The following is a 24,172-nucleotide window of genomic DNA, read 5'->3' as shown; positions in this document are numbered from 1 at the left end:
TAGTTGAAGGTGATTCAAAATGTCATCGAATACTCTGCCAAACTTCTGCAGAAACTGTGGAAACTCAATGCACAGGAATTCAAGAGGCTGCAGAGTGTAGTACGCTCGTCCAGTTTCGTCACTCTCCACACCATAAATGACATCGGCAAGAGACAGTGCCCCAGGAAAGCAACATCCATTATAAACGTTCCCACGAGGCAGAAACTAGAGGAGCCAGAAGACTCACATCTCAAAGCTCTTCAGCAGCTTCTTCCCCACTGTCTCGGGGTCCTGTACCGACCTGAAATACCCTAACACGACCCTGGATTAACTTGCACAACTTACTTGTGTAGTTATGTCCACTTTCCTTATTTCGTAACTTGTGTATAATTTATGTTACTGTAAGTTTACAGAACATAGAACAGTACAGCAAAGGAACAGTCCCTTCGGCCCACAATGTTGTATCGAGGCAGCTTAAAAATAAATTAAAAACGAATCCGTCCTACCTCCATCTTCCTCATATCCACGTCCACGTGCTTATCTAAACGTCTCTTTAAAAGCCTCTACTACCATACAGGCAGCACATTCCAGGCATCTACCACTTCCAAAGTAAAAAAAAACTTACCTCTCGATTCCCCTTTGAACCTACCCCGACCCACCTTCAATGCATGCCCTCTGGTATTAGATATTTCTACCCTGGGAGAAAATGATACTCCCTGTCTACTCTACCTATGCATCTCATCATCATATAACCATATAACAATTACAGCACGGAAACAAGCCACCTCGGCCCTTCTAGTCTGTGCCGAACGCTTACTCTCACCCAGTCCCACTGGCCTGTACTCAGCCCATAAATCTCCATTCCTTTCCTGTCCATATACCTATCCAATTTTACTTTAAATGGCAATACCGAACCTGCCTCTACCACTTCTACTGGAAGCTCATTTCACACAGCTACCACTCTCTGAGTAAAGAATATAAACCCCTATCAGCTCTCCCTCCCAGCCTATGCTGCTCCAAAGTAAACAACCCAAGTTTGTTCAGCCTCTCATGATAGCACATGCCCTCTAAACCAGGCAACATCCTGGTAAACCTCTTCTGCACCCTCTCGAAAGCTTCAACATCCTTCCTATTGTGGGGTGACCAGAACTGTATGCAATACACTCTCTGGGAGAAGAAGTTTTTCCTTAACTCTGTCCTAAATGACCTACCCCTTATTCTCAAACCATGCCCTCTGGTACTGGACTCTCCCAGCATCTGGAACATATTTCCTGCCTCTATCTTGTCCAATCCCTTAATAATCTTATATGTTTCAATCAGATCCCCTCTCAATCTCCTTAATTCCAGTGTCTAACAAGAGTCTATAAAGTTGCAACATAACCTCTTGACCTTTGAACTCAATGCCACGAATAATAAAAACAAGTACTGTATCCCATAAGCCTTCTTTTTTTAACTTTTTTATTGTGTTATCAAATAGTTACAGAATAAAAGTATGCGAAAAAGAAAATATGTGTTACCCATCCCACCTCCCCTTAACCCCTCCCCCCTAACATCCCCACTGAAAGAAAAAAGAAAGAAAGAAAGAAAAAGGAATGCCTGGATATTAGAAGATCTCCACATGCTCCACGGAGTTCGTAATAACTTTAGTATATATATTTATTTCTTTCCCCAAGTAACCAATTATTTCATCTTCGGAGCGCCTACATATTTAATCCTGTCTTTTGTAAATAAGGGCGCCACATTTTCAAAAATGTTTCATATTTATCTCTTAAATTATAAGTAATTTTTTCAAGTGGAATACAGCCATAAATTTCTTTCTTCCAACGATCTATACTTAAATATGTATCCGATTTCCAAGTAACTGCAATAGCTTTTTTGGCTACTGCCAATGCAATTTTTATAAATTCTTTCTGATATTTATTCAATTTGGATATCGGTTTTATCCCTTCAGTATCACCTAGTAAAAGTAGTATTGGATTATGTGGAAGTTGTATTCCAATAATTTGTTCCAGTAAAGCTCTTAAATTTGTCCAAAAAGGTTGAATTTTAGAACAAGACCAAGTAGAATGTAAAAAAGTACCAATTTCTTGGTTACATCGGAAACACTGATCAGATAAATTTGGGTTTAATTTATTTCTTTTTTGTGGTGTAATATATAGTTGATGTAAAAAATTGTATTGCACTAATCTTAATCGGACATTTATTGTATTTGTCATACTCTCAAGACATATTCTTGACCAATTTTTTTCTTCAATTTTAATATTCAAATCACTTTCCCATTTTTGTCTTGACTTATGGACTCCTTGTTTAATTGCCTGTTTTTGAATCAAATTATACATACAAGAGATAATTTTTTTAGTCTTTCCTTTTTGAATTAAAGTTTCTATTTCATTGGGTTTCGGTAATAACATTGTTTGACCTAACTTTTCTCTTAAATAAGCCCTTAGTTGAAAGTAACAAAAAAGAGTGTTGTTTGATACTTTATATTTATTCTTTAATTGATCGAATGACATTAATATACCTCCTTCAAAACAGTCTCCTATATATCTAATCCCTTGTTGAAACCAATTATATAAAAGTTGATTATCCATTGTAAAAGGAATAAGTCTATTTTGAATTAAAGATCTCTTTGCTAATAAGGATTCTTTGTCTCATCGTCAACATTTATCTTATTCCATAAATCAATCAAATGTTTTAATATAGGAGATTCTTTCTTTTCCCGTATCCATTTAGATTCCCAGTTATATATAAAGTCTTCTGGTATGTTTTCTCCTACTTTATCTCGTTCTATTCTGATCCATGCCAGTTTATCTTTCTCAAAAGAAGATGCAATAAATCTAAGTTGATTTGCTTTATAATAATTCTTAAAATTTGGAAGTTGTAACCCTCTGAGCTCAAATTTCCATGTCAATTTTTCCAATGATATTCTTGACATCTTACCTTTCCAAAGAAACATCCTCACATATTTATTCCCATAAGCCTTCTTAACCACCTTATCGACCTGTGTCCCATTCCTGCCTGCACTACCTTGGAGGTCCTTCTCCTCAGCCTCTTTCCTAACTCTATATACTCACTGCACAGGACTACTTTTTTTTGTAAATTATGTTTGCTAACTTCTGTTTGTAATGTTTATAAGATGCTGTGCTGTTCTTGCAAAAAAAAAGCTATTTTTCTTGGCATTTATAACCTGGGCACTGATGCTTCAGACAATAAACTTTAATTTAGAATTTATGATCCTGGATTCTAAAAGCACGTCAGTTCTCAATCCCAGTCCCATTCTGACCTAACTGCAGCCTCCTCCACTGCCACAGTGAGCCCGATATAAGCAAGAAGAGCCGTACGTTATCCTCCCTGACAGTGCTACTGCATGTGGCTTCCGCTTTTAACAAATGGGCCTGTGTTACACGCTCACTTCAGATTCAACACTTCCTCATTCAAAGGGAGAATATGAAGATGAAAACCAAGAACTTAAATCCAAGTATCATACAGGGAAGATAAAAATCAAGTCAAATCACTGTGAAGTGTACTCATATGCTGAGTGTGACATTGCAGGGGAAAGAATAAAGCGGGGGAAGTACCTATAACAAGGTGTGAGAAGAAGAAATGTTATATTCTGTGAGGAGGATCAGCGTGCACAAAATTTGTATTCCAAAAATGTGAAATATTCAGAATAATTAACATGTAGTAACATCTTCACTGATTTTTTTTATTAAATGTAGAAATATATTATCCATTGCAATTCTCACAATAATAATAAATTAAAACTTTTCAGCTACATGTACATACTTTTAAAAATGATTACAATAAATACAGTATAAATAAATTAAGTTAACTTTATCTTCTAACCATTGGAAGAACAATCACATTATGCTCACTGAAGGTCAGTGATGAAATCAAGAGGAATGGTTTTGCAAACCACAACCTGGGCACTGAGTGTAGGTCAGAACATTCCCTATGCATATTCCCATTGCAAAAATGACAATTAGAGGAATAATTTTTGGGAAAACGAACGGAACTTTAAACAATTTACCTTTGAAAAGGGGCTGAAACCTACAACTCTCAGATTAAACTGATAACTCTAGAGGATGCTGGACAGAAGACATCGCAAACTTTCATGTGCATGAAGTTATGAGAAACAAAATTCCACCCAGGATTAATTTTAGGTAGGGAACTAAAATGATGTCAACCATAACAGAGATAAGATGCAGAATGGCAGATAGAGTAAGAAGCTGTCCACTGTGCACCTTTTCCAGGAATGGATCATTGCATTACAGTAGCTGCCTGTCTTGATATGAATGGACAAGAATAGGATCATTCAGCAAATTCACATGTCATCACTGAGTAATACTACAAAAAATAAATTAATAAATTAATAATACAATAAATTAATTCAACACTGGATATGGAGAAAGACCCAGACATTATTCCTTCCACATCACTTGCCAAATGAAAATGTGTGATTAATATAGTTATATAATAAATAGTAAAAACAGAAAATACTGTAAACATGCACAGCTCAGACAACTGCTGAGTGGAGTGAACAACAGTTAGTGTTTCAAGTTTATGAGCATTGACTCGAGGAATTCACTCAGGTTTCTTCTGCACATGCACTGATTATTTGCACCAGTTGGGTTTTCCATTAACATTTCTAGCTTTTAGTTTAATTTATTTTTCAATGTAACATCAGTCTGTTCAGATATACTTTTCCTTGAAAGTTATTTTAAATAAATAGTCATAAATCTTGGTCCCTTATGAAATTGACTCTGGAAAATCTTCAGTGATCTCTGCTGATTTTTGCCATAATGAGAAGGAGCTGTTTCAAATGCGTCATGGTCTCAGTGCGGGTTATCACCCAGGCACAGTTGCTGAATCCCTAAAAGGGAGGACAAAAAGGCAAATGTACTCAATAGTGAAAAATTAGATAATGAACAAGTATAAAGTAGATAAATAAGTGTATTGGCAGGCACATGTTTTAATATCAATATACCTTCTGTTTCAGAAACTCTCTCAATTTCTGAAAGTATTTAAGAATTGCGGCATTCTTCCTTGGCCTGGACTCTGAGCCTGGTTTCCGGACACAGACATCCAGCACTCTGAGCTGCCGATCCAAGAGAAGCTGGAGGAGTTCCACTGAGCTCTGGACCCAGCTGACTGAGCTCAGGTTCATACTGTAGATCCTGCGGAGGTGATGCAGGGTCTGATGGACAATCCAGATCCGGTCCTGGGCCTGTGCAAAACACACATGGGGACATTAGTAGGGCCGTGGTCTCACAAACGTTTAGAATTAGAACAGAATGTTTATGAGTCTTAGTACAAGACAAAATCAAACATCAACTTAAAATATACAGGCCGCAAATGGAGGGCTACTAACAACTGTGAATTGAAGGCCACATCATTGGCAGTTTCCGTCTACAGCTAGAGATTTCAACAGGGAATGAGCAATGAACCACACGGATGAAGAAGAAGAAGACGCTTGACTGAATGAGGGAATGGCATCAATGCCACAGGATGCTACTTACACAGAGACTAGAGTCTGCTCTCCTTTCACCAGAAATAGTGAGAGGGAGATTTTATAGAAATCGACAATCTCATAAAGGGGGGAATCAAGGAGGAGAAACAGACAGTCGTCTGAATGGGATGTTAAAAAGATTAAACACTAACTTATAAAGACAGTGGCATAAACAGTTGCATGTTAACTTTGCAAACACAAGGAAAGCTGCAGATGCTGGAAATTCAAGCAACACACACAAAATGCTGGTGGAACACAGCAGGCCAGGCAGTATCTATAGGGAGAAGCACTGTCGACGTTTCGGGCCGAGACCCTTCGTCAGGACTAACTCAAAGGAAAGATAGTAAGAGATTTGAAAGTGGGAGGGGGAGAGGGAGATCCAAAATGATAGGAGAAGTCCGGAGGGGGTGGGGTGAAGCTAAGAGCTGGAAAGGTGATTGGCAAAAGGGATACAGAGCTGGAGAAGGGAAAGGATCATGGGACTGAGGCCTAGGGAGAAAGAAAGGGTTAGGGGAACACCAGAGGGAGATGGAGAACAGGCAAAGAGTGATGGGCAGAGAGAGAAACAAAGAGGGGGGAATAAATAAATCAGGGATTGGATAAGAAAGGGAGGAGGAGCATTAACGGAAGTTAGAGAAATCAATGTTCATGCCATCAGGTTGGAGGCTACCCAGCCGGTATATAAGGTGTTGTTCCTCCAACCTGAGTGTGGCTTCATTTTGACAGTAGAGGAGGCCATGGATTGACATATCAGAATGGGAATGGGACATGGAATTAAAATGTGTGGCCACTGGGAGATGCTGCTTACTCTGCCCCTACACACCTATGCTCTGTCCACCAGATAAAGCAGGATCTCCCAGTAGCCACACATTTTAGGTGAAGTGGTTAGGGGAATAGATGACAGGTGACTATGGGAATGGGAACTTTTTAGGGGTGTCTTGTAATGTGAGCTGAGGTGTCCTATGTCTGCACCCTGTGGTACCTGATGCCCAATGGCCATCACACATTTTTAAGATAAGCAGATCATAGGCATCTTCTACACTTCAGAACTTGAGTAGAGGCAAATAAAAGTCACTGAAAAAAAGGTTGCTGGGGTGCTCTCAGTCCATACCACCCATCAAGCAGCCACCTAAAGAAATCTCATTCAGAGTGATTGGGGCAGTGGTTGTAGAAGGGAGATGCAGCCTGGAGAGAAACTGCGAGGCAGGAGAGGCATTTAGTCAATAGCAAAGAGTCAACCCTTTCATTTCTTCTACCAAAGTGCATGAACTATACTTTCTGACACTGTATTCCACCTACCATTCCTTTGCCCATTCTCCTAATCTGTCAAAGTCTTTCTGCAGCCTCCCTATTTCCTCAAAACTTCCTACCCCTCCACCTTCAAATTGCCTGCAAACTTTGCAACAAAGCCATCAATTCCATCATCTAAATCATTGATATATAACGTAAAAAGAATCGGTCCCCAACACAGACCTTTGTGGAACACCACTAGTCACCGGCAGCCAACCAGAAAAGGATCCCTTTATTCCCAGTCTTTGCCTCCTGCCAATCACCCATTGCTTTATCCATGCTAGAATTTTTCCTGTAATACCATGGGCTCATAGCTTGTTAAGCAGCCTCATGTGTGGCACTTTGCCAAAGGCCTTCTGAAAATCCAAGTACACCACATCAACCAACTCTCCTTTGTCCATCCTGCTTGTTACTTCAAAAAATTATAACAGATTTATCAGGCAATATTTTCGCTTGAGGAAACCATGCTGATTATGGCAAGTACGCTAAGACCTCATCTTCTATAATTCGCTCCAACATCTTCCCAGGCACTGAGGGCAGTCTGACTGGCCTATAGTTTCTTTTCTTCTGCCTCTCTCCCTTCTTGAAGAGTGGAGTGGCATTTGCAAATTTTTAGTCTTCCAGAACCATTCCAGCATCTTGTGATTCTTGAAAGATCATAATAAATGCCACCACAATCTCTTCAGCCACCTCTTTCAGAACTCTGGGGTGTATATCATCTAGCCCAGGTTACTTATCTACCTTCAGACCTTTCAGTTTCCCAAGAACCTTCTCTCTAGTCCTGGTAACATCACACAATCTTCATGATCCCTGACACCTGGAACTTTTACCATACTGCTGGTGTCTTCCACAGTGAAGACTGATGCAAAATACTTACTCAGTTCATCCGCCATTTCCCTGTCCAACATTACTATCCCTCCAGCATCGTTTTCCGGTGGTCCAATATAGAACCATAGAGCCATAGAACATTACAGCACAGAAACAGGCCCTTCAGCCCTTCTTGGCTGTGCTGAACCTTTTTTCTGCCTAGTCCCACTAACCTGCACCTGGACCATATCCCTCCGTACACCTCTCATCTATGTACCTGTCCAAGTTTTTCTTAAATGAGACCGCATTTACTACTTCATCTGGCAGCTCATTCCACACTCCCATCACTCTGTGTGAAGAAGCTTCCCCCCCCCCCAATGTTCCCTGTACACTTTTCCCCCTTCACCGTTAACACAAGTCCTCTGGTTTTTTTTCTCCCCTGGCCTCAGTGGAAAAAGCCTGCTTGCATTCATTCTATCTATGCCCATCATAATTTTATATACCTCTATCAAATCTCCCGTCATTCGTCTATGCTCCAGGGAATAAAGTCCTGACCTATTCAACCTTCCTCTGTAATTCAGTTTCTCAAGTCCCAGCAGCATCCTTGTAAACCTTCTCTGCACTCTTTCAACCTTATTAACATCACTCCTGTAATTAAGTAACCAAAACTGCTCACAATACTCCAAATTTGGCCTCACCAATGTCTTTTGCAACCTCACCATAACATTTCAACTCTTATACTCAATACTTTGACTTATAAAGACAAAATGTACCAAAAGCTCTCCTTACGACCCTACCTACCGGTGATGCGACTTTAAGGGAATTATGTATCTGTATTCCCAGATCCCTCCGTTCTACTGCACTCCGCAGTGTCCTACCATTTACCTTGTATGTTCTATCTTGGTTTGTCCTTCCAAAGTGCAATACCTCACAGTAAACTCCATCTGCCATTTTTCAGCCCATTTTTTCAGCTGGTCAAAATCCCTCTGCAAGCTTTGAAAACCTTCCTCACTGTCCAATACACCTCCAATCTTGGTATCATCAGCAAATTTGCTGATCCAATTTACCACATTATCATCCAGATCAATGATATAGATGACAAATAACAATGGACCCAGCACTGATCCCTGTGGCACACCACTAGTGACAGGCCTCCACTAGTAGAGTAGCAATCCTCTACTACCACTCTCTGACTTCTCCCATTGAGCCAACGTCCAATCCAATTTACTACCTCACCATGTATACCTAGCGACTGAATCTTCCTAACTAACCTCCCTTGCGGGACCTTGTCAAAGGCCTTACTGAAGTCCATGTAGACAACATCCACTGCCTTCCCTTCATCCACTCTCCTGTCTCTCTTTATTGCACTTTATATATCTGGAGAAACTTTTGATCTCTTCTTTAATATTATGAGCTAGCTTATTTCTTATTCCATCTTTACCTTCTTAATGACTTTTTTAGTTTCCTTCTGTTAGTTTTTTAAAAGCTTCCCAATCCTCTAACTTCCCACCAATCTTTGTTCAATTATATGCCCTCTTTTTGGCTTTTATGTTGGCATTGATTTCTCTTTTTCGCCACAGTTGTGTCATCTTTCCTTTAGAATACTACTTCCTCTTTGGGATGTATATATCCTGGGCCTTCCAGATTGCTTCCAGAAATTCCAACCATTGCTGCTCTGCTGTCATCCCTGCCAGTTCTTTTCCAATCGATTTTGGCCAACTCCTCTCTCATGCCGCAGTAATTCCCTATACACCACTGTAATGCTGATACATCCGAAGCTTCTCCTTTTCAAATTTCAGGGTGAATTTTATCATATTATGATCATTTTCCCAGATAGGTTCTTTTACCTCGAGCTCTCTAATCAATTCTGGTCCTTTGCAAATCACCCTATCCAGAATAGCTGATACCAGTCAGCCCAACCACGAGCTGCTCTGAAAAGCCATCTCGTAGGGCCAGGCACTCGAGAAATTCTACCTCCTGTAATCTAACACCAGCCTGATTTTCCCAAACCACCTGTATATTGAAGACCCCCATGACTGTTGTAACATTGCCATTTTGGCATGCATTTTCCATCCTCCATTGTAATTTGTAGGCTAGAACCGTACTGCTGTTTGGGGGGTCTGTATACAACTCCCATCAGGGACTTTTTACCCTTGCAGATCCACAGCTCTATCCACAATGATGCAACACCTTCTGACCCTATGCCACCTCTTTCTGAGTATTTACTGACTATGCCAGCAGGTAAACAAATCTCAGGACTGTAAATCGTGAAATATATCTATTTTGATAATAACTTTACTTGAACTTCGAACAGATATTGCGAGAGTTTCTGTCTTAAGATGTTTGTTCCAAATTCCATCTATGAATTGTGGATTTTTTCCTGCTATCCTGTACTCCAAAGTTTTGCATTCAATCTATAACATTGGTCATAAAAAATCTCTTCCATGTGGAAAGTTTATGGATGTCTACAATCATAGAACCACGTGATATGGCACATCACTGTCCGGTCTCCTCTCAGCTTTTATCTCCTTGATACCGATGGGCCAGCTATAATGTAAAATAATTTAACGAGAAACCTCACAATTCTTCAGCGCAAGTCATTTAAAGTGAAGTAGGTGGTTCCATCACCAATGAAGCACGCGGGTAGTGTGATGATCTGAGAGGATGCAAGTATTTCCTGTGATCAGCAGAACTCACAATGTTACTGGGGGGTGGGGTAGAGAGAGGAACACACAGGGAGGGAGAGGAAAAAGTAGCAGAAGGTGATAAAGGGTGACGCATTTATTGGTGACAGAGCATGTGAAATGATGAGAGGGAATTGGGTACAGAGAGTGAATTACCCGTGAGTGGGACAGAGAGAGAGGGGGGAGCAGTGTGATAATTGAAATGAGATCTATTCCGTGTGAATGGGGTCCTGAAACTCAGAGTGACAGAGTCAGAAAATGAGAGTGACATGGAGAGAAAGAATTCATATTCTGATATAGTCAAATTATTTGGATAAAGTTCGGATCCGATCCTTCGCATTACGTAACATAGTGTCTCGAATTAATTACATTAAAGTAAAATGCAGTGTTTACTCACATGAACCTCCGCTGAAAGTTTCACCAGCTCCAAGGGCTTGGTTTTCAACGACAGCCTCTCAGTCACACACTGTCGAGGGAGGCGGCCACCCTGAGACAGAAGATATCAACGTTACTGACAATCCCCACACACATAAACACCGGAGAACAGACTCTTTGAAATCACCTGATTGGTAACAGCAAACAGCCCGGGGACTGTCAGGACCGGTCTCTGGGAGCGGGTTCAACTCACCATTTCTTTCAGTTCGCCCAGAGTCTCTGTGTTGAGAACTCGCAGTAACTGTAACCTCTCACAGCCCAGGGTCAGGGTCACGGTCAACAACAGCCACACACTGCAAACTCTCCAAACACGGCCCAATGCCATCTCCACCCAACACTGAATAAAGCACCGATCTCAGACCAGAATCAGCTCCGAAAACGGGTCTTGTTCGCCGAATGGAACTCTCGATATGGAAATGCCACTGCTTGTGATCCAGGAGCGGACGCCGGTGCTGCCGAGACCCGTGTCTGGGGATCGTGTTGTGAGCTCTCTCTGCCATGCTGCCGGATTTTATATCTTAAAATCCGAAAATGGGTGACATTCGAAAAGTGAAATGACTGCGGGATATTTGGGAACGCGTCGGGAGAGAGCGGTCTCCGCTCTGAAGTAAGGAATCTGAAAGCGGGAGAGTCCAGCTGCAGCGACGGGAAAATCCGCCACCGGAGAGAGCAGCAGCGCTCAGGCTCTTGGTGCGTTCGTTCAGTTCGGGGGGTCCAAGGTGTTGTGGAGGGTGGGTCGAGTTTGGCAAGGGACGTGGTGGGGTGAGGACGTGACTGTGTCGGTGCATCCGTCGGGGCTGCATTTTATCAGGGTTACCGTAACACTGCATCTTTCAGCGCTGATCTTCTCTGTTACATCCAACTGCAGTGGTGCCATATCGCAGGGTGGTCAGTGCAGAGCGCCCGGGACACGTCCTTATGGTGGCGACTGTGCTCGCTATGAAGATGGTCTGGTGTCTGGGTTCTTTACAGAAGACACTTCGGCGTTTCTTTCGTCTCCGGATCGGACGGCGATTCCGATGCCTGCTCTCTCTGCGGGTTAGTCTCCAGCTCAGCTTGCAGCTGCGCGGCAAATTCACCCGAAACTAAAGTGTCCCAGGGTAAAGGTGACGGTTCGTCACTTCCGAAAGTGGGCGTGTTAATCAACAGGAATGGATCGGCAATAAAACCTCAGAAGCGAGGACATCTACTTCCTGATTAAGTGCTGGAGTCCTCGGAACAGGGGGTTCTATCTCATTCGTATGGTTTTCGTCACTATCTAGCGCGGGAGTTCTCTGATATTACACTAGTTGAAGTATATATTCCCACCCCAGGCAGATGTCAAATTAACACCGGAGGGATTGAGCTCCGTGATTAACTGGCCTCCCCAATGCCTTCCTCAGTATCGAAGGGCACTTCAACCAGTTTAGCTTGAAGGAGCCTCTACCGAACTACTGCCAGCATGCACCGGTAACATCCAAGGACTCAACACACTCGACCACTGCGGGATGCAACAATGAAGAACACGCTCCAGACCAGCATCCCTATTTTCTTAGTTGAAGGTGATTCAAAATGTCATCGAATACTCTGCCAAACTTCTGCAGAAACTGTGGAAACTCAATGCACAGGAATTCAAGAGGCTGCAGAGTGTAGTACGCTCGTCCAGTTTCGTCACTCTCCACACCATAAATGACATCGGCAAGAGACAGTGCCCCAGGAAAGCAACATCCATTATAAACGTTCCCACGAGGCAGAAACTAGAGGAGGCAGAAGACTCACATCTCAAAGCTCTTCAGCAGCTTCTTCCCCACTGTCTCGGGGTCCTGTACCGACCTGAAATACCCTAACACGACCCTGTATTAACTTGCACAACTTACTTGTGTAGTTATGTCTACTTTTCTTATTTCGTAACTTGTGTATAATTTATGTTACTGTAAATTTACAGAACATAGAACAGTACAGCACAGGAACAGGCCCTTCGGCCCACAATGTTGTATCGAGGCAGCTGAAAAATAAATTAAAAACGAATCCCTCCTACTTCCATCTTCCTCATATCCACGTCCATGTGCTTATCTAAACGTCTCTTTAAAAGCCTCTACTACCATACAGGCAGCACATTCCAGGCATCTACCACTTCCAAAGTAAGAAAAAACTTACCTCTCGATTCCTCTTTGAACCTACCCCGACCCACCTTCAATGCATGCCCTCTGGTATTAGATATTTCTACCCTGGGAGAAAAAAGATACTCCCTGTCTACTCTACCTATGCATCTCATCATCATATAACCATATAACAATTACAGCACGGAAACAAGCCACCTCGGCCCTTCTAGTCTGTGCCGAACGCTTACTCTTCACCCAGTCCCACTGGCCTGTATTCAGCCCATAAATCTCCATTCCTTTCCTGTCCATATACCTATCCAATTTTACTTTAAATGACAATGCCGAACCTGCCTCTACCACTTCTACTGGAAGCTCATTCCACACAGCTACCACTCTCTGAGTAAAGAATATAAACCCCTATCAGCTCTCCCTCCCAGCCTATGCTGCTCCAAAGTAAACAACCCAAGTTTGTTCAGCCTCTCATAATAGCACATGCCCTCTAAACCAGGCAACATCCTGGTAAACCTCTTCTGCACCCTCTCGAAAGCTTCAACATCCTTCCTATTGTGGGGTGTCCAGAACTGTATGCAATACACTCTCTGGGAGAAGAACTTTTTCCTTAACTCTGTCCTAAATGACCTACCCCTTATTCTCAAACCATGCCCTCTGGTACTGGACTCTCCCAGCATCTGGAACATATTTCCTGCCTCTATCTTGTCCAATCCCTGAATAATCTTATATGTTTCAATCAGATCCCCTCTCAATCTCCTTAATTCCAGTGTCTAACAAGAGTCTATAAAGTTGCAACATAACCTCTTGACCTTTGAACTCAATGCCACGAATAATAAAAACAAGTACTGTATCCCATAAGCCTCCTTTTTTAACTTTTTTATTGTGTTTTCAAATAGTTACAGAATAAAAGTATGCGAAAAAGAAAATATGTGTTACCCATCCCCCCTCCCCTTAACCCCTACCCCCTAACATCCCCACTGAAAGAAAAAAGAAAGAAAGAGAGAAAAAAAAGGAATGCCTGGATGTTAGAAGATCTCCACATGCTCCACGGAGTTCGTAATAACTTTAGTATATATATTTATTTCTTTCCCCAAGTAACCAATTATTTCATCTTCGGAGCGCCTATATATTTAATCCTGTCTTTTGTAAATAAGGGCGCCACATTTTCAAAAATGTTTCATATTTATCTCTTAAATTATAAGTAATTTTTTCAGGTGGAATACAGCCATAAATTTCTTTCTTCCAACGATCTATACTTAAATATGTATCCGATTTCCAAGTAACTGCAATAGCTTTTTTGGCTACTGCCAATGCAATTTTTATAAATTCTTTCTGATATTTATTCAATTTGGATATCGGTTTTATCCCTTCAGTATCACCTAGTAAAAGTAGTTTTGGATTATATGGACGTTGTATTCCAATAATTTGTTCCAGTAAAACTCTTAAATTTGTCCAAAAAGGTTGAATTTTAGAACAAGACCAAGTAGAATGTAAAAAAGTACCAATTTCCTGGTTACATCGGAAACACTGATCAGATAAATTTGGGTTTAATTTATTTTTTTTTTGTGGTGTAATATATAGTTGATGTAAAAAATTGTATTGCACTAATCTTAATCGGACATTTGTATTTGTCATACTCTCAAGACATATTCTTGACCAATATTTTTCTTCAATTTTAATATTCAAATCACTTTCCCATTTTTGTCTTGACTTATGGACTCCTTGTTTAATTGCCTGTTTTTGAATCAAATTATACATACAAGAGATAAATTTTTTAGTCTTTCCTTTTTGAATTAAAGTTTCTATTTCATTGGGTTTCGGTAATAACATTGTTTGACCTAACTTTTCTCTTAAATAAGCCCTTAGTTGAAAGTAACAAAAAAGAGTGTTGTTTGATACTTTATATTTATTCTTTAATTGATCGAATGACATTAATATACCTCCTTCAAAACAGTCTCCTATATATCTAATCCCTTTTTGAAACCAATTATATAAAAGTTGATTATCCATTGTAAAAGGAATAACTCTATTTTGAATTAAAGATCTCTTTGCTAATAAGGATTTCTTTGTCTCATCGTCAACATCTATCTTATTCCATAAATCAATCAAATGTTTTAATATAGGAGATTCTTTCTTTTCCCGTATCCATTTAGATTCCCAGTTATATATAAAGTCTTCTGGTATGTTTTCTCCTATTTTATCTAGTTCTATTCTGATCCATGCCGGTTTATCTTTCTCAAAAATAGATACAATAAATCTAAGTTGATTTGCTTTATAATAATTCTTAAAATTTGGAAGTTGTAACCCTCTGAGCTCAAATTTCCATGTCAATTTTTCCAATGATATTCTTGACATCTTACCTTCCCAAAGAAACTTCCTCACATATTTATTCCCATAAGCCTTCTTAACCACATTATCGACCTGTGTCCCATTCCTGCCTGCACTACCTTGGAGGTCCTTCTCCTCAGCCTCTTTCCTAACTCTATATACTCACTACAAAGGACTTCTTTTTTTTTTGTAAATTATGCTTGCTAACTTCTGTTTGTAATGTTTATAATATGCTGTGCTGTTCTTGCAAAAACAAAAGCTAATTTTCATGGCATTTATAACCTGGGCACTGATGCTTCTGACAATAAACTTTAATTTAGAATTTATGATCCTGGATTCTAAAAGCACATCAGTTCTCAATCCCAGTCCCATTCTGACCTAACTGCAGCCTCCTCCACTGCCACAGTGAGCCCGATATAAGCAAGAAGAGCCGTGCGTTATCCTCCCTGACAGTGCTACTGCATGTGGCTTCTGCTTTTAAAAAATGGGCCTGTGTTACACGCTCACTTCGGATTCAACACTTCCTCATTCAAAGGGAGAATATGAAGATGAACACCAAGAACTTAAATCCAAGAATCATACAGGGAAGATAAAAATCAAGTCAAATCACTGTGAAGTGTACTCATATGCTGAGTGTGACATTGCAGGGGAAAGAATAAAGCAGGGGAAGTACCTATAACAAGGTGTGAGAAGAAGAAATGTTATATTCTGTGAGGAGGATCAGCGTGCACAAAATTTGTATTCCAAAAATCTGAAATATTCAGAATAATTAACATGTAGTAACATCTTCACTGATTTTTTATTAAATGTAGAAATATATTATCCATTGCAATTCTCACAATAATAATAAATTAAAACTTTTCAGCTACATGTACATACTTTTAAAAATGATCACAATAAATACACTATAAATAAATTAAGTTAACTTTATCTTCTAACCATTGGAAGAACAATCACATTATGCTCACTGAAGGTCAGTGATGAAATCAAGAGGAATGGTTTTGCAAACCACAACCTGTGCACTGAGTGTAGGTCAGAACATTCCCAATGCATATTCCCATTGCAAAAATGACAATTAGAGGAATAATTTTTGGGAAAACGAACGGAACTTTAAACAATTTACCTTTGAAAAGGGGCTGAAACCTACAACTCTCAGATTAAACTGATAACACTAGAGGATGCTGGACAGAAGACATCGCAAACTTTCATGTGCATGAAGTTATGAGAAACAAAATTCCACCCAGGATTAATTTTAGGTAGGGAACTAAAATGATGTAAACCATAACAGAGATAAGATGCAGAATGGCAGATAGAGTAAGAAGCTGTCCACTGTGCACCTTTTCCAGGAATGGATCATTGCATTACAGTAGCTGCCTGTCTTGATATGAATGGACAAGAATAGGATCATTCAGCAAATTCACATGTCATCACTGAGTAATACTACAAAAAATAAATTAATAAATTAATAATACAATAAATTAATTCAACACTGGATATGGAGAAAGACCCAGACATTATTCCTTCCACATCACTTGCCAAATGAAAATGTGTGATTAATATAGTTATATAATAAATAGTAAAAACAGAAAATACTGTAAACATGCACAGCTCAGACAACTGCTGAGTGGAGTGAACAACAGTTAGTGTTTCAAGTTTATGAGCATTGACTCAAGGAATTCACTCAGGTTTCTTCTGCACATGCACTGATTATTTGCACCAGCTGGGTTTTCCATTAACATTTCAAGCATTTAGTTTAATTTATTTTTCAATGTAACATCAGTCTGTTCAGATATACTTTTCCTTGAAAGTTATTTTAAATAAATAGTCATAAATCTTGGTCCCTTATGAAATTGACTCTGGAAAATCTTCAGTGATCTCTGCTGATTTTTGCCATAATGAGAAGGAGCTGTTTCAAATGCGTCATGGTCTCAGTGCGGGTTGTCTCCCAGGCACAGTTGCTGAATCCCTAAAAGGGAGGACAAAAAGGCAAATGTACTCAATAGTGAAAAATTAGATAATGAACAAGTATAAAGTAGATAAATAAGTGTATTGGCAGGCACATGTTTTAATATCAATATACCTTCTGTTTCAGAAACTCTCTCAATTTCTGGAAGTATTTAAGAATTGCGGAATTCTTCCTTGGCCTGGACTCTGAGCCTGGTTTCCGGACACAGACATCCAGCACTCTGAGCTGCCGATCCAAGAGAAGCTGGAGGAGTTCCACTGAGCTCTGGACCCAGCTGACTGAGCTCAGGTTCATACTGTAGATCCTGCGGAGGTGATGCAGGGTCTGATGGACAATCCAGATCCAGTCCTGGGCCTGTGCAAAACATACATGGGGACATTAGTAGGGCCGTGGTCTCACAAACGTTTAGAATTAGAACAGAATGTTTATGAGTTTTAGTACAAGACAAAATCAAACATCAACTTAAAATATACAGACCGCAAATGGAGGGCTACTAACAACTGTGAATTGAAGGCCACATCATTGGCAGTTTCCGTCTACAGCTAGAGATTTCAACAGGGAATGAGCAATGAACCACACGGATGAAGAAGAAGAAGACGCTTGACTGAATGAGGGAATGGCATCAATGCCACAGGATGCTACTTACACAGAGACTAGAGTCTGCTCTCCTTTCACCAGAAATAGTGAGGGGGAGAGTTTATAGAAATCAACAATCTCATAAAGGGGGGAATCAAGGAGGTGAAACAGACAGTCGTCTGAATGGGTTGTTAAAAAGATTCAACAGTAACTTATAAAGACAGTGGCATAAACAGTTGCATGTTAACTTTGCAAACACTAGGAAAGCTGCAGATGCTGGAAATTCAAACAACACACACAAAATGCTGGTGGAACACAGCAGGCCAGGCAGTATCTATAGGGAGAAGCACTGTCGACGTTTCGGGCCGAGACCCTTCGTCAGGACTAACTCAAAGGAAAGATAGTAAGAGATTTCAAAGTGGGAGGGGGAGGGGTAGATCCAAAATGATAGGAGAAGACCGGAGGGGGTGGGGTGAAGCTAAGAGCTGGAAAGGTGATTGGCAAAAAGGATACAGAGCTGGAGAAGGGAAAGGATCATGGGACGAGAGGCCTAGGGAGAAAGAAAGGGGGAGGGGAATACCAGAGGGAGATGGAGAACAGGCAAAGAGTGATGGGCAGAGAGAGAAACAAAGAGTGGGTAAGAAAGGGAGGAGGGGTATTAACGGAAGGTAGAGAAATCAATGTTCATGCCATCAGGTTGGAGGCTACCCAGCTGGTATATAAGGTGTTGTTCCTCCAACCTGAGTGTGGCTTCATTTTGACAGTAGTGGAGGCCATGGATAGACGTATCAGAATGGGAATGGGACATGGAATTAAAATGTGTGGCCACTGGGAGATGCTGCTTACTCTGCACCTACACACCTATGCTCTGTCCACCAGAGAAAGCAGGATCTCCCAGTAGCCACACATTTTAGGTGAAGTGGTTAGGGGAATAGATGACAGGTGACTATGGGAATGGGAACTTTTTAGGGGTGTCTTGTAATGTGAGCTGATGTGTCCTATGTCTGCACCCTGTGGTACCTGATGCCCAATGGCCATCACACATTTTTAAGATAAGCAGATCATAGGCATCTTCTACACTTCAGAACTTGAGTAGAGGCAAATAAAAGTCACAGAAAAAAAGGTGCTGGGGTCCTCTCAGTCCATACCACCCATCAAGCAGCCACCTAATGAAATCTCATTCAGAGTGATTGGGGCAGTGGTTGTAGAAGGGAGATGCAGCCTGGAGAGAAACTGCGAGGCAGGAGAGGCAGTTAGTCAATAGCAAAGAGTCAACCCTTTCATTTCTTCTACCAAAGTGCATGAACTATACTTTCTGACACTGTATTCCATCTGCCATTTCTTTGCCCATTCTCCTATTCTGTCAAAGTCTTTCTGCAGCCTCCCTATTTCCTCAAAACTTCCTACCCCTCCACCTTCAAATTGCCTGCAAACTTTGCAACAAAGCCATCAATTCCATCATCTAAATCATTGATATATAACGTAAAAAGAATCGGTCCCCATCACAGACCTTTGTGAAACAACACTAGTCACCGGCAGCCAACCAGAAAAGGATCCCTTTATTCCCAGTCTTTGCCTCCTGCCAATCACCCATTGCTTTATCCATGCTAGAATTTTTCCTGTAATACCATGGGCTCATAGCTGGTTAAGCAGCCTCATGTGTGGCACTTTGCCAAAGGCCTTCTGAAAATCCAAGTACACCACATCAACCAACTCTCCTTTGTCCATCCTGCTTGTTACTTCAAAAAATTATAACAGACTTATCAGGCAATATTTTCTCTTGAGGAAACCATGCTGATTATGGCAAGTATGCTAAGACCTCATCTTCTATAATTCGCTCCAACATCTTCCCAGGCACTGAGGTCAGTCTAACTGGCCTATAGTTTCTTTTCTTCTGCCTCTCTCCCTTCTTGAAGAGTGGAGTGGCATTTGCAAATTTTTAGTCTTCCAGAACCATTCCAGCATCTTGTAATTCTTGAAAGATCATTATAAATGCCACCACAATCTCTTCAGCCACCTCTTTCAGAACTCTGGGGTGTATATCATCTATCCCAGGTTACTTATCTACCTTCAGACCTTTCAGTTTCCCAAGAACCTTCTCTCTAGTCATGGTAACATCACACAATCTTCATGACCCCTGACACCTGGAACTTTTACCATACTGCTGGTGTCTTCCACAGTGAAGACTGATGCAAAATACTTACTCAGTTCATCTGCCATTTCCCTGTCCAACATTACTATCCCTCCAGCATCGTTTTCCGGTGGTCCAATATAGAACCATAGAACCATAGAACATTACAGCACAGAAACAGGCCCTTCAGCCCTTCTTGGCTGTGCTGAACCTTTTTTCTGCCTAGTCCCACTAAACTGCACCCTGACCATATCCCTCCGTACACCTCTCATCTATGTACCTGTCCAAGTTTTTCTTAAATGAGACGGCATTTACCACTTCATCTGGCAGCTCATTCCACACTCCCATCACTCTCTGTGTGAAGAAGCTCCCCACCCCCCCCCCCCCCCAATGTTCCCTGTACACTTTTCCCCCTTCACCCTTAACACAAGTCCTCTGGTTTTTTTCTCCCTGCCCTCAGTGGAAAAAGCCTGCTTGCATTCATTCTATCTATGCCCATCATAATTTTATATACCTCTATCAAATCTCCCCTCATTCTTCTATGCTCCAGGGAATAAAGTCCTGACCTATTCAACCTTCCTCTGTAATTCAGCTTCTCAAGTCCCAGCAGCATCCTTGTATACCTTCTCTGCACTCTTTCAACCTTATTAACATCACTCCTGTAATTAAGAAACCAAAACTGCTCACAATACTCCAAATTTGGCTTCACCAATGTCTTTTGCAACCTCACCATAACATTCCAACTCTTATACTCAATACTTTGACTTATAAAGACCAATGTACCAAAAGCTCTCTTTACGACCCTATCTACCGGTGATGCCACTTTAAGGGAATTATGTATCTGTATTCCCAGATCCCTCTGTTCTACTGCACTCCGCAGTGTCCTACCATTTACCTTGTATGTTCTATCTTGGTTTGTCCTTCCAAAGTGCAATACCTCACAGTAAACTCCATCTGCCATTTTTCAGCCCATTTTTTCAGCTGGTCAAAATCCCTCTGCAAGCTTTGAAAACCTTCCTCACTGTCTAATACACCTCCAATCTTTGTATCATCAGCAAATTTGCTGATCCAATTTACCACATTATCATCCAGATCAATGATATAGATGACAAATAACAATGGACCCAGCACTGATCCCTGTGGCACACCACTAGTGACAGGCCTCCACTCAGAGTAGCAATCCTCTACTACCACTCTCTGACTTCTCCCATTGAGCCAACGTCCAATCCAATTTACTACCGCACCATGTATACCTAGCGACTGAATCTTCCTAACTAACCTCCCTTGCGGGACCTTGTCAAAGGCCTTACTGAAGTCCATGTAGACAACATCCACAGCCTTCCCTTCATCCACTCTCCTGTCTCTCTTTATTGCACTTTATATATCTGGAGAAACTTTTGATCTCTTCTTTAATATTATTGGCTAGCTTATTTCTTATTCCATCTTTACCTTCTTAATGACTTTTTTAGTTTCCTTCTGTTAGTTTTTTAAAAACTTCCCAATCCTCTAACTTCCCACCAATCTTTGTTCAATTCTATGCCCTCTTTTTGGCTTTTATGTTGGCTTTGATTTCTCTTTTTCGCCACAGTTATGTCATCTTTCCTTTAGAATACTACTTCCTCTTTGGGATGTATATATCCTGGGCCTCCCAGATTGCTTCCAGAAATTCCAACCATTGCTGCTCTGCTGTCATCCCTGCCAGCTCTTTTCCAATCGATTTTGGCCAACTCCTCTCTCATGCCGCTGTAATTCCCTATACACCACTGTAATGCTGATACATCCGAAGCTTCTCCTTTTCAAATTTCAGGGTGAATTTTATCATATTATGATCATTTTCCCTGATAGGTTCTTTTACCTCGAGCTCTCTAATCAATTCTGGTCCTTTGCAAATCACCCTATCCAGAATAGCTGATACTAGTCAGCCCAACCACGAGCTGCTCTGAAAAGCCATCTCGTAGGGCCAGGCACTCGAGAAATTCTACCTCCTGTAATCTAACACCAGCCTGATTTCCCAAACTCCCTGTATATTGAAGACCCCCATGACTGTTGTAACATTGCCCTTTTGACATGTATTTTCTATCCTCCATTGTAATTTGTAGGCTAGAACCGTACTGCTGTTTGGGGGTCTGTATACAACTCCCATCAGGGACTTTTTACCCTTGCAGATCCACAGCTCTATCCACAATGATGCAACTCCTTCTGACCCTATGCCACCTCTTTCTGAGTATTTACTGACTATGCCAGCAGGTAAACAAATCTCAGGATTGTAAATCGTGAAACTTTACTTGAACTTCGAACAGATATTGCGAGAGTTTCTGTCTTAAGATGTTTGTTCCGAATTCCATCTATGAATTGTGGATTTTTTCCTGCTATCCTGTACTCCAAAGTTTTGCATTCAATCTATAACACTGGTCATAAAAATCTCTTCCATGTGGAAAGTTTATGGATGTCTACAATCATAGAACCACGTGATATGGCACATCACTGTCCGGTCTCCTCTCAGCTTTTATCTCCTTGATACCGATGGGCCAGCTATAATGTAAAATAATTTAACGAGAAACCTCACAATTCTTCAGCGCAAGTCATTTAAAGTGAAGTAGGTGGTTCCATCACCAACGAAGCACTCGGGTAGTGTGATGATCTGAGAGGATGCAAGTATTTCCAGTGTTCAACAGAACTCGCAATGTTATTGGGGGGTGGGGTAGAGAGAGGAACACACCGGGAGGGAGAGGAAAAAATAGCAGAAGGTGATAAAGGGTGACGCATTTATTGGTGACAGAGCATGTGAAATGATGAGAGGGAATTGGGTACAGAGAGTGAATTACCCGTGAGTGGGACAGAGAGAGAGGGGGGAGCAGTGTGATAATTAAAATGAGATCTATTCCGTGTGAATGGGGTCCTGAAACTCAGAGTGACAGAGTCAGAAAATGAGAGTGACATGGAGAGAAAGAATTCATATTGTGATATAGTCAAATTATTTGGATAAAGTTCGGATCCGATCCTTCGCATTACGTAACATAGTGTCTCGAATTAATGACATTAAAGTAAAATGCAGTGTTTACTCACATGAACCTCCGCCGAAAGTTTCACCAGCTCCAAGGGCTTGGTTTTCAACGACAGCCTCTCAGTCACACACTGTCGAGGGAGGCGGCCACCCTGAGACAGAAGATATCAACGTTACTGACAATCCCCACACACACAAACACCGAGAACAGAGTCTTTGAAATAACCTGATTGGTAACAGCAAACAGCCCGGGGACTGTCAGGACCGGTCTCTGGGAGCGGGTTCAACTCACCATTTCTTTCAGTTCGCCCAGAGTCTCTGTGTTGAGAACTCGCAGTAACTGTAACCTCTCACAGCCCAGGGTCAGGGTCACGGTCAACAACAGCCACACACTGCAAACTCTCCAAACACGGCCCAATGCCATCTCCACCCAACACTGAATAAAGCACCGATCTCAGACCAGAATCAGCTCCGAAAACGGGTCTTGTTCGCCGAATGGAACTCTCGATATGGAAATGCCACGGCTTGTGATCCGGGAGCGGACGCCGGTGCTGTAGAGACCCGTGTCTGGGGATCGTGTTGTGAGCTCTCTCTGCCATGCTGCCGGATTTTATATCTTAAAATCCGAAAACGGGTGACATTCGAAAAGTGAAATGATTGCGGGATATTTGGGAGCCTGTCGGGAGAGAGCGGTCTCCGCTCTGAAGTAAGGAATCTGAAAGCGGGAGAGTCCAGCTGCAGCGACGGGAAAATCCGCCACCGGAGAGAGCAGCAGCGCTCAGGCTCTCGGTGAGTTCGTTCAGTTCGGGGGGTCCAAGCTGTTGTGGAGGGTGGGTCGAGTTTGGCAAGGGACGTGGTGGGGAGGACATGACTGTGTCGGTGCATCCGTCGGGGCTGCATTTTATCAGGGTTACCGTAACACTGCATCTTTCAGCGCTGATCTTCTCTGTTACATCCAACTGCAGTGGTGCCATATCGCAGGGTGGTCAGTGCAGAGCGCCCGGGACACGTCCTTCTGGTGGCGACTGTGCTCGCTATGAAGATGGTCTGGTGTCTGGGTTCTTTACAGAAGACACTTCGGCGTTTCTTTCGTCTCCGGATCGGAAAGCGATTCCGATGCCTGCTCTCTCTGCGGGTTAGTCTCCAGCTCAGGTTGCAGCTGCGCGGCAAATTCACCCGAAACTAAAGTGTCCCAGGGTAAAGGTGACGGTTCGTCACTTCCGAAAGTGGGCGTGTTAATCAACAGGAATGGATCGGCAATAAAACCTCAGAAGCGAGGACATCTACTTCCTGATTAAGTGCTGGAGTCCTCGGAACAGGGGGTTCTATCTCATTCGTATGGTTTTCGTCACTATCTAGCGCGGGAGTTC

The 24,172-nt window shown here is 41.7% G+C and overlaps 2 protein-coding genes across 2 annotated transcripts; both read right to left on the bottom strand.

Moving 5' to 3' along the window:
- Positions 1-4,676: 4,676 nt before the first annotated feature.
- Positions 4,677-11,581, bottom strand: LOC140727229 (interferon omega-1-like). Its single transcript, XM_073044496.1, has 4 exons — positions 11,522-11,581; positions 10,667-10,756; positions 4,967-5,206; positions 4,677-4,852 (listed from the first exon to the last, which is right to left on the bottom strand). Exons 1-4 carry the CDS (start codon positions 11,579-11,581, stop codon positions 4,754-4,756), a joined length of 489 nt encoding a protein of 162 aa, XP_072900597.1. The 3' UTR covers positions 4,677-4,753.
- Positions 11,582-16,992: 5,411 nt separating this feature from the next.
- LOC140727228 (interferon alpha-7-like) lies at positions 16,993-23,226 on the bottom strand. The gene is made up of 4 exons (XM_073044495.1): positions 23,095-23,226; positions 22,865-22,954; positions 17,206-17,445; positions 16,993-17,091 (listed from the first exon to the last, which is right to left on the bottom strand). Exons 1-4 carry the CDS (start codon positions 23,224-23,226, stop codon positions 16,993-16,995), a joined length of 561 nt encoding a protein of 186 aa, XP_072900596.1.
- Between the last annotated feature and the right edge of the window lie 946 nt (positions 23,227-24,172).

The sequence above is a fragment of the Hemitrygon akajei genome, chromosome 5, assembly GCF_048418815.1.
Source record: "Hemitrygon akajei chromosome 5, sHemAka1.3, whole genome shotgun sequence".
Lineage (NCBI taxonomy): Eukaryota > Metazoa > Chordata > Chondrichthyes > Myliobatiformes > Dasyatidae > Hemitrygon > Hemitrygon akajei.
This window is presented reverse-complemented; position numbering and strand designations above follow the sequence as displayed.

What these genes read in the sequence shown, in the direction of transcription:
- LOC140727229 (XM_073044496.1), bottom strand. Translation starts at nt 11,581, where the DNA reads ATGGCACCACTGCAGTTGGATGTAACAGAGAAGATCAGCGCTGAAAGA. An exon ending in CTGAAAGATGCAGTGTTACG is followed by an intron (nt 10,757 to 11,521) that starts GTAACCCTGATA and finishes CTTCTGTCTCAG; the next exon opens with GGTGGCCGCCTCCCTCGACA. An exon ending in AACTTTCAGCGGAGGTTCAT is followed by an intron (nt 5,207 to 10,666) that starts GTGAGTAAACAC and finishes TGTTTTGCACAG; the next exon opens with GCCCAGGACCGGATCTGGAT.
- LOC140727228 (XM_073044495.1), bottom strand. Translation starts at nt 23,226, where the DNA reads ATGGCATTGGGCCGTGTTTGGAGAGTTTGCAGTGTGTGGCTGTTGTTG. An exon ending in TGGGCGAACTGAAAGAAATG is followed by an intron (nt 22,955 to 23,094) that starts GTGAGTTGAACC and finishes CTTCTGTCTCAG; the next exon opens with GGTGGCCGCCTCCCTCGACA. An exon ending in AACTTTCGGCGGAGGTTCAT is followed by an intron (nt 17,446 to 22,864) that starts GTGAGTAAACAC and finishes TGTTTTGCACAG; the next exon opens with GCCCAGGACTGGATCTGGAT.